This window comes from Tupaia chinensis, unplaced genomic scaffold, assembly GCF_000334495.1.
Source record: "Tupaia chinensis unplaced genomic scaffold, TupChi_1.0 Scaffold000106_1, whole genome shotgun sequence".
Classification (NCBI taxonomy): domain Eukaryota; kingdom Metazoa; phylum Chordata; class Mammalia; order Scandentia; family Tupaiidae; genus Tupaia; species Tupaia belangeri.
The window spans coordinates 23,363-34,198 of record NW_006159570.1 but is presented as its reverse complement, the minus strand read 5'-3'; the positions used below and the strand labels follow the sequence as shown (position 1 = coordinate 34,198).

At 39.2% G+C, this 10,836-nt stretch overlaps 2 protein-coding genes and 1 pseudogene across 2 annotated transcripts in view; 2 read left to right on the top strand and 1 right to left on the bottom strand.

The window, feature by feature from the left end:
* Positions 1 to 8,872, top strand: part of HINT3 (histidine triad nucleotide binding protein 3) — a 19,448-nt gene extending 10,576 nt beyond the window's left edge. Inside the window, exons 4-5 of the mRNA XM_006143792.3 lie at positions 2,438 to 2,564; positions 6,432 to 8,872. Coding sequence (XP_006143854.1) covers positions 2,438 to 2,564; positions 6,432 to 6,464 — 160 coding nt within the window. The 3' untranslated portion in view covers positions 6,465 to 8,872. The remainder of the gene's footprint in view (positions 1 to 2,437; positions 2,565 to 6,431) is intronic.
* Positions 1,227 to 2,137, bottom strand: LOC102502454 (signal peptidase complex catalytic subunit SEC11A pseudogene; annotated as a pseudogene).
* Positions 8,873 to 9,895: 1,023 nt separating the features above from the next.
* TRMT11 (tRNA methyltransferase 11) overlaps positions 9,896 to 10,836 on the top strand; it is a gene marked incomplete at its 3' end in the record, with an annotated part of 12,373 nt that continues 11,432 nt past the window's right edge. The window contains 1 exon segment of the mRNA XM_006143800.3: positions 9,896 to 10,006. Coding sequence (XP_006143862.2) covers positions 9,935 to 10,006 — 72 coding nt within the window.

Genomic DNA, 10,836 nt, shown 5'->3' with positions numbered 1-10,836 from the left:
CTGCTGAACTTCACTCTACATTCATCAGAGTTTGAGCAAAATATATAATGTTCAATTTTTCAACTATTTTAATTCATCCAAGTAATGTTTTTCTTTTTAAAGACCGACTTTTCCTTGTAGACCCAGGACCAACCAGGGCCTAGTGGAGATTGCTTCTAATACTTGTAAACTAGAATTTAGACTAGATCTGAATTCTGATGCTGTCTGTATTACTTGTATACTGTACTGATTGTGCTACTTTAGACATGTTGTTTATCCTTTGTAGGTTAATACCTACCCTGGCTGTTTGTAGGCTAAAATGAGTCTATATTTATGCAAATCTTGTGCAAACTATTTAAATGTAATAATGGCAAGGAGCAGATCATGCTTGAGACCACTTGACCAAAAGCAGCACATTCTTTTTCTAGCTATCGGAGGCTTAATAGAAGAATGAACACTGAACAAGAAGTCAAAAGCCCTGAGTCTCAGTCCCAGCTCTGCTACTCTCTACCCTTGTGACCTTGGGCTGTCTCTCAAACTTTTTGGATCTTAGTTTCTCCATCTTTAAAATGCGTGGGTTGAATGAGCTATTGAGTTGTTTCTAGACTCAAGATTACTTGATTCTACATCGTATGACTCTTGTTTCACAGAGGGAAAACCTGGTCTCCCCTTGTAGGTAGGGGTGGGAGCTTTTCAATCTATATAGCATGTCTGACTCCATGTTGTTCATCTCAGAGAGTAACTGCTGCAGTTCAGTCACATGTCCTTGGCTTTTTTTCCCACACTCTACTCACTTCTAGATTGACCAGGAAAATATTTCTAGGCTTTGATTATTTTTAAATATAAATAAAATGTATATTTTAAAAATGCATCTTGGTGCTCCTTGGTCCACCAAGCATAAGTGAACTTGCAAACCTGTAAACTGATTTTAAAATGTTAAATCATACTTTTAAACTTTTTTTTTTTACTATTTTAAGGAATTATTTTTATAAATATTTATAGCAATTATGAAGCATTATCAACAAATAACATGTGTATTTTCTGATGACATAATCTCAATACTGAAATATTATTGTTTGATAAGGAAAAGCCTGAGCATTATATTGAAGGAGAAAGCTGCCATCTACTGGCCGTGTCTTAGAATAAAGGAACACTATAGCTTTGGTGTCCATGCTTTTTAATTCATTGCAGAAACATGAATTACAGCTTAATATGTAAAGACTAAAGTAATAGAACATTATGCCAGCTCGGAATCCATAATGATTATACTGAGGCATAGTGTGCTTTTAAGGCCTTCCTTGACTTACTATGAATTTCTTTCTTTTTTTTTCTTTTTTGGCTCAACCTTTTAATGTAAAAAGTTCACTGATGTACAAAAATGCAAAAGTGTGACAATGACAACATATGAAATTCTGTGATTGAAAGTCCCCTCGAGTGCACTATGGTGCACATGCACCCGCCCACACATACTCTGGCGTGGAAACGTAAACTAATGCAAATTGGTGCTACTGAGAAGTGCCAGCATGTGTGTTTTCCATTTCACCAATCACAGACCAGTATCTACTCCAAACATTCAGTAACAAAAAGTACAGCATCTTCCCAGGAACAGCAAGGCAGACTTCTTACTCACAATGGACCAGAACAAATAAACCCAGCAAAAAGAGTACCGCGTACTTAAATTCAGGAGAGTCATTCATGAGGATTGTCACAATTCCAATATATGGAACGAATCCTCTGGCTCTGCCCACGACATCTTTTTTCTCTAGCCAGGGTTGTCCTTGTTTATACACACCTCGGTCATCCACTGTGTTATTATAGCCTTTGGCTAAAAACTTGATATGCCCATTTTGCTTTTCATGAATCTTCAGGACTCAGTGAACTATAGGAATCTCTCTTCCTTCTATCCTAAAGACAACAATTTCTCCCACTTGTATAGGATCTTCAACTTGATTCGTTAGAAAGAGAAGATCTCCTCTATGAAATACAGGTTCCATGCTGCCACAGAGCACCACTACAATTGGACTTTCACTTCCAGTTATTACCATCAACCCCTTCCAGATCATTAGTGCTGAGGAGACATTCTGAAATTTAGGACTTGATAATAGAGCTGCCACTTGTTCATTTGCCGCACATTGTCCAGAAAGTCTAGAGACAGCATGGCGGGGTCGGCGAGTGGTATATTGGCAAAAGAGAGGGCACGATGTGACCTGCGGGCGGAACGGCGGGCACACAGGCCGGGCTCACACTGGACCGTACCTGGCCCTTACTATGAATTTCAACATAAAGTGTGTGAATATTCTGAAGTGTATAAAAACAGTAAAAGAGATATGAATGGTAATCTGTCTACCTTAGAAAACTATTTTTGTGTATCTTTAATACGTATCTACGTTAACCTGAAAAATGACTTTAAACTATTGTAGAACTTGTTTGCTAATCATTTCTTTTCTTTCTGTTTTAGGATGGGTTTCCATATGCCACCTTTCTGTTCTATTTCTCACTTGCACCTTCATGTTCTGGCACCGGTCAGTCAGCTCAGCTTCTTATCCAAGTTGGTTTATAGAGTCAATTCCTATTGGTTTGTCACAGTAAGTAATACATAATGTTATACCTGTAGCATACAAAGATAAAAGATTAACATATTTTTTCATTTTGTTATAGTTTTTGTTTCCCTCCTCCCTTGCAGTAATAGGCTCAAGTCTCACAGGCTTGGACACATTTAACATACCACTTGCACATATCCAAAAAAATATTTTTAACTTGAAAGATTTCCAGGTCATCAACTCTATGACCTCACTGGGCAGAAAATATGAAATAAATGAACCATGGCATTAAAAATTCAAGACTTAGGAGTTGGAGCTGGATTCAAATTCTGGCTCCATTTCTTAGTTGAGGAACCATATGTAATCTACTTACTTTTTTTAAAAGAATTATTTTGTATAACTATATTTATTTATTATTATTAATTTTTTAATTCAACCAGAAAGAGAGAGAGAGAGGTAAGTGAAGGCAACCGTCTGGGACTCGACCTGTGGTTGGCCATGTTGGGAGTCCAGCACCTCTAATCACCATGCCACATGCTGGCCCCTACTTTTATTTCTTAAGACTCATGTTTTTTTGGTTTGTTTTTTAATTATGGTTTTAATTAATTAATTAGTTTTTTAAATTTTGCCAGAGGGTGCATACACTCACTGAAGAGAGTGAATGAAAGCATCCCTCCATGGGGGATGGTCATACCTCAATATAATTTGTCATTTTTCTGTCCTTTTGGGATTTTGTGCTTGGCATATTTTTTAAGTCTCTGGGTCCGGGACATAAACTATATAGTTGACTGTGTGTGATCCTTTGCCTTAACTACCATGCCACCAGCTGGTCCGTCAATATTTTTTTTTTTTAAGAATTACTTTTTTGGGACCAGCAGATGGCATAATGGTTACATTGCTAGACTCCCACGTATTTGACTATGGTTTAGGTCCCAGACACGGCTTGAAACTCATGCCGGGCATGTGTGCATGGGTGTCCAAAATCCTGAAAGGAGAATGAAGGAGAAGGGATTGCTGAGTAATTCTCCCTGGGAGGTGATTTCTTGCTTTCTGTCTCTCTATCTGGCAGCGATGTGCCCTGTTGCAAAAATCTCTTAAAAAATAATTATTCAGTTTTATTTCTTAATTTTAAAATTTACTATAGGGCACATACACTCACAAGAGAAAGACAGAAAGAGAGAGAGAAAAAGAGTGGGAAAGTGAGAAAGTGAATCGTCAGGTCTGGGCCTTGAACCATGGTCAACCATGTTGGAGTCCAGCGCCTTAACCACCATGTCACGTGCTGGCCTCCCAATTTTTTAATCTGTCTCTTGCTTATAGATAACAATGCCTACCCCTCGATTTGACAAGAGAGTTGTTGAGATAATTCATGTGTAAAGCACTTAAAACAGTACCTTGCAAAGAGTAAGTGCTCAGTGAATGTTCCCTAGTGCCTTTGTTGTCATCATCATTGAATTTACTGTAGAAACTGAGTTTAAAAATTTTTTTGTTTGTTTTAACTGCCAGAGGGTGCATGCACTTGCCAGAGAAAGAGAAACACAGAGATGGGGAGAAAGCAACCTCCAATGTGGTGTGATCACACTATAATCCCATCTCCTCCATTTCTCCATCCTGTGTGGACTTTGTGCATGCATACACATGCACCCTGAGTATTTTTCAAACCATGGAGGCCAGGATTTGAACTGCAGTTGGTCATGTGGGATCTGGCTCCCTTAAACACTAGGTTTCAGGACCAGCCTGAATTTTTGTAAATTTTGATAGTTTAAGCTCCCTAGTAAAGGGCTGACAGCATCAACTACCAGATTTGAAGTTGAAACTTTGAGCCTAAAACATTGCAGAATTTTCTTTGCTGAAGAAAAAATGGAATGGAATTCAACTCTTTATAGACCTGTGGTCTGAAAAGTATAGCCTTACTTCTGAAGTGCCTGGTCCCTCTAGGGCCATTTGGCCAGTCATTACTGTTGTTATTTAATGTGTTCATGATGATAAGGTGACCGATAGTTGCCAAATCTAAATAATCATCAAATGTATGTATTTACCATTAATTAATGAGTGGTGATATTCTAGTCATTTTACAGAAGAAATTGGCAACTTTATATTTCAAATACATTATTTCTCTCTTCAGCTTGTCCATATAATTGTATTAAGTTGAAAAAAAAGTATATTTAAGATATTTATGTGCATGTATTTGAAATAAAAAAGTGGCACATTTTGCAGATGTAGTCTCTTACTTAAGCCATTGTGATTAAAAAAAGGAATTTTTTTCTATTTATAATTCTCTGCAAGATCTTTGCTTCTATAAAATATTAATAAAACACATTTCTTATAATATCTCCTTACACGAAAGACTTTTTTTTTTTTTTTGGAGAGATTTTCACTGTAGGGCGCGTGCGCTCACCAGACAGACAGAGAGAGACATAGAGACAGAAAGCGAGAAATCACCCCCCAGGGGGGGATGGTCACGCCGCAATCCCTTCTCCTCCATTCTCCTCTCGGGATCTTGGGCATGCACGCACACGCGCCCGGCGTGAGTTTTAAGCCACCAGGTCCGGGACGCGAACCGCGGTCGACTACGTGGGAGTCCAGCGGCATAGCCATTACGCTAACTGCTGGTTCCCGACACGAAAGACTTTTTAGTTGGAACACATGAATGTACACAATTGTAAGATCTGTTAACGGATTATTCTGGGAATCTAAATTCTTGTTGTAGCTGATACTTTGTTAGTACGTATATATTATGAAACTTGGAAAAAATTATGATATTGAAGTTCATTCCCAAATTCCTTCCTTAATGTCCTAGATATTATAAGATAATTGAGAAAAGCCCTCTGAAATTATATACTCAAAGAGTTTAGTTTACTTTTTTTGTGGAGAGGTTTTGTTTTTGCTATAGGGCACGTGTGCTTACCAGAAAGACAGAGACAGAGAGACAGAAAGTGAGAAATAACTTCCCAGGGAGGATGGCCACACTGCAATCCCTTCTCCTCTATTCTCCTCTTGAGATCTTGGGCACACACACACATACACACACACACACACACACACACACACACACGGCACCCAGCGTGAGTTTAAGACACCGGGTGCGGGACTCGAACCATGGTGGACTACGTGGGAGTTCAGCAACATAGCCATTATGCCAACTACTGGTCCCTAGTTTACTTTTTTTTAATAAACTATTTTTTAGAGCAGATTTAGTACACAGCAAAATTGACTGGAAAATACAGAATTCTCCTGTACTCCCACCCTCCACACATGTGCACTCTTCTGCTCTATCACATTCTGCACCACAGTTGTACTTTGTTACAATCGGTGACCCTAAACTGATACATTGCTATCACCTGAGGTCCATAGTTTACAGTAGGGTTCACTTTTGGTTGTACATCATGTGAGTTTTGACATATATAATGACATGTGTCCACCGTTATCACATCACACAGAATAGCTGCACTGCCCTAAAAATCCTCTGTGCTCTGCCTTACATTCCTTCTTCCCCACTAGCTTCTGCCACCACTATAGTTTTGCCTTTTCTAAAATGCCATACAGTTGGAGTCATATGATATGTACCATTTTTGAGTTGGTTTCTTTTACTTAGTAATATGCATGTAAGGTTCCTCCTTAGCTACTTTACTTTTTAAAGCACTCACTCACAGTAATTTTTCTTTTTCTTACTGAAATTTTTTAATAATATGCAATGTAGGTAATTGCCTATTTATATACAATGTAAAATACTTTTACTATAGTTTGTAAAACTATTATACTGATCATTATTTTTGTTTTGTATGTTTAGGAGCAGAATATATAGTACCCAGCTCATCTGCTCTGGCTGATTAAGATAGAAATGTCAGTAGAGTTAGAAAAAAGACTATATCTGGAATTAAAAAAAATATATATCTTTTTTTTACATTGCAGGCTGATTATTTGATTGAAAGATTAAGAACATGAAAATGTCAATAGTGGAAGATTTTTCTCATCTTGGCTCAGTATGAACTAGTATCTTGCATCCTTTGAAGTCTAATTGCAATTTTAAGGTTTGTTGGGTTTTATGAGAGGCTGTTACTGAATAACCTTAAATCTTTTCTGAATGTCTGCTTCCAGAGACCTGTGGTAGGCACATGAGGATTTTTTCACTGACTTCTTTGTTTCTTGTCTAAGCATTTTATATATAAACTACTATAGAGGGAATTTCATTTAAAACAAATTCTGTTAGTCAAGAAGGGCTCTGCATTTTTTAAAGTTACAATATTCTCATTTTTCTGTTGATAGTCAATTCTAATAGTAATTTACTTATGAAGAATAAATTGGTATAGAAAGTACTATATTGGAATCTCTAATTAATGTGAAGGAGAAAAATAAATTAGCTAGTTGTTTTTATTTTTTTATGTTTTGGTATGTGCTCACCAGAGAAAGAGACAGACAGAGAGAGAAAGCGTCACCCAGTGGAGCATGATCACATTGCAGTCACTTTTCCTCTAGCCTTCCGTTCTGTCAGGATGTGGGCTGCCCATGCACACAAGCCTGGCATTGTTTCAAGCTGCTAGGACCCTGTCTGTGGTTGGTCCTGTGGGTTCTGACTCCCAGGGCACTTAAGCACTACACTACAGGGCCAGGCCGAAGTTAGTTATTTCTTGACAGTTCTATAGTTTTATGCATATGTTTTCAAAGTGAAGAATACCATACTTCCTCTGACCTTGCTATTGAAAGAATTATATATGTTCAAATTTAGATGCTGGTCTTTCATTTCTTGTGAAATTATTAATATATTCAAATTTAAGATGCTGGTCTTTCACTTCTGAAGCCTAGCATTTTTGAAATAAATTGGTCCTCAAAGCTGCTGTATAATATATAAAATGTCTAACATTGAATTTATAATAACAATGGGTTATCTAATAGAATTTCCTGTAATGGAATTTTGTCTTTAATACCACAAAGGAGGAAGAAATATAAGCTGGCTCTCTTAATGCATTAAAGGTGGTAGAAAATGTTGCTTTATGGCATATTTTTGTGTGTTAAAGGGAAGTTAGAAAGTATTTAGATCTAATTTTTACCATGAAAAAGACCAACTTGAAAGTAGATGCCTATTTCACTAAGAATTGCCTTTTAACCACTAATCTGCACTATTCAGTTAGAATAGTGAATCTGGATAAAGAGTAGGTGCTGAAAGCTTATTCTGCATTGTGCCAGAGTATAACAGTACCAGGTACATGATATGAATGAATATACAGATTAATTTATTATTAGGAATAGGCTGAGATACTGATTTTTTTTGCAGCATATTAAATATAGTTTTAAGTAATAAAATACGTATTAAAATCTTTAGCAACAATATTTGGAATCCATATTTCATTTGTTCATTGATTTATTCAATCAGCAGACATTTGTTGAGCATTAATATATACCAGACATTGCAAGGTTCAGGAAAAAAATAAAATGAGAAAGGAGAGTCTACCTTTAGTTGCTAATACAGAGGTCAGACATAGTCAGTAATTAGAATTTAGTGTATTACATGCCAGTGTCCACAGAAGAGACTGAGGAGGGGGACATACTTCTGAGAACAAGTGACAGAACTAAGTATTGAAAACTCATCAATCTGGCAGACAGTGATAGTTTAGACTGAGCAACACACACATCTTTTCTTGGGTTCTGTTGCCACTGTTATTTATCAACACTTTACTTTGAAACGAATGTCCAAATTTCATCTTATTCACTGGATATGGGGAGAGGGATTTGGATGTAGGGATTATGGGCTCTCAAAATTAGATTTATAGTTTTTTTTTAGCAGTACTTTGTGAAATATCTACAGAGTAACTACTTAGATTAACAGTTACAAGTTTCTATAAATCAAACTATGACCAGCTTCAGAGAAGGAATTTTCAACATGTTCAACCTTTTGATTGTTCTATGAACTTACAGTGATGTCATTGTCAAGATTATGACAATAACATGTAAAACATTTAAGGACTTTTAAATGTCTTGTGAACTTCTTCCAAAATGCAACCAGCGGTTGATTTAATTGATATGTTTTTATATATGCTGATATATTATTCTTTGGGAAACATTTTAAGCAGAGGTTCTCTTTCATTTATAAAACTAATAATCAGATTATTACAATTAAAATTCACCTGGCCTTTCCTGTAGTCTTAAGTACTTGATAACTTCCTGTGTATTAGTTTAAAACAAAGCTAATTTAAAACCTGTCTTAAAAATGTTTAAAGCGATATGGAAAGCATTATTTATGCATGTTGTGATGTTTGTGTAATTATAAGTGTAAGATTAATACAATGAGCTGTTTCAAACTGTGCTTACTTAGCTAACAGAAAATGAAATAAAAATTTAAAAAGTGCTGTGCAAAATTTTGGCTGTCTGGGCTTTTTTATTTTTAGGAGAGATTTTTGCTATAGGGTGTGTGCATTCACCAGAGAGATAGAGACAGAGAGACAGTAAATGAGATGGCCATGCTGCAATCCCTTCATTTTCCTCTCGGGATCTTGGACACACATGCACATGTGCCCAGTGTAGTTCCAAAGCACCAGGTCTAGGACTTGAACCGCAGTCCACTACATGGGAGTCCAGCGACATAACCATTACGCCATCTACTGGCCCAAACTCAGTTTCTCCTACTATACATTCAAAACACAGATTACTTTTGTGGTTCCCCAGTTGTGTGGGGAGATCTCCCCAAAAGGAAGCAATCAGTTCTAGGACATCAGCTGGGTGTTTTCCAATCAAAAACAGTTCTGAAGCTATCTACAGGAGCTAATGTCAGATTCCACTGAGGGCTCAGTCCCCAAGACTATCCTCCCACTTCAGACACTGGTTGCAAGTGTGGCCTCCAGATTTGCCTATGAATAGGACCCCCTCTTTTGGCTTGGTTAGTGTGTGTGTGTGTGTGTGTGTGTGTGAAGTCTAGAGTAACCCATGAAAGACTACCTGGGTCTTTAAGACCATATTCTAATAGGCTTTGTAAAGCAGAAATTGTTGCAAAAATACAAAACATACACTAGGTGTTAAGTGACTGGCCCAAGCAGGTCTAGGTCTTGAAGCCTGGGATTATTAGAGAAGGCTACAGGAAAAGGTGAAATTTCAGTCCAGTTCTAAATAAGCAGGATTTGAAATTGCAGAGAAAATTGGAAGTACATTCTAGGAGGGAGGGTCACAGGAAAACTGTGTCTTATCGCAGCACAGCTCCTAGAAACAACGCAGCCCCACGCATCAGCTACTGGCACTTGACTCGCCTTCCAGACTAGGCAGGCCATACAGCAGCAGCCCAAGCTCCGGAGGAAAGTCGGGAGCCGGCCTCGCGAAGCTTCCGTTTCCGGCCCTTCAGGCTCCGCCTCCGCAGAGACTCCACTCCATTGCGGGAGAAGGGGGTGGCACCCCGCGCCGGCCGCGCAGGCGCACTGTGGACCGCCGCAATGGCGCTGCCGTGCACTCTGAACAGGTATCTGCTGCTCATGGCTCAGGAGCACCTGGAGTTCCGCCTGCCGGTGAGCCTTAGCGCCCTCCGCAGCTTCCGACTGGAGAGGGCGGCCGGGTGGAGGTGGTGTGTGGCTGGAGGTGGCCTGCGCAGCCAGAGCCTCAGAGGCTGGGAGCAGGGTGGGGTGGAGTGTTTGTGCTTTTCGCGGTCGGTCCCCGCGTCCCCAGCACTTCGGCCCCCGGGGCAGGGCTGAGCTTGGCTGAGGGTGTGTGAGAGAGAAGTCTAGGATAGACCACGTCTGCCGGGTATGCGTTTCATTCATTCCTCTGCACGTGTGCCGGTTAGGCAGGTGCATTTGACGGATGCTTTCCCCTCAGGACCCGCTCGTCTAGCGGAGCATAGACATCGGCACACAGCGTAGTGTTTTAAGTCAGAATAGGCGCTTCAAACTCGGTGGAGGAGTTGCTGATGAGGATTAGATGATGGAGAGGTTGAGAAACGGGTTTTATCTATTCATTCCAGAAATGATTTCGGAGTGCATGTAATAGACTGGGCCGAGCTCTGGCAAAACAGCTTCTGCCTTCAAGGACCTTACTATTTAGGGTAAGGGCCGAGAAGACACAAGCATGGGCTTATAGAATAACGCCGGCAAGTGCAGTGATATCGCATAGAGGAATGTGAGTGCATGTAGAAAGGGACTCTAATACACTGGGGCGGGGGCGGTCCGGGGGAGGGGATGTTGACATTTTAGAGGGCTTCAGTGAGGGATGGCACTTAACATAAAGGATGAGTGGAGTTAGCTGGGCCAAGGAGAGAAATAAGTGAATTAGAATTCTTATTACTGCATCATCGGATATGTGGCAGAGAGTGTTAAGAAGAGACCAGGAGAGGTAGGTAAAG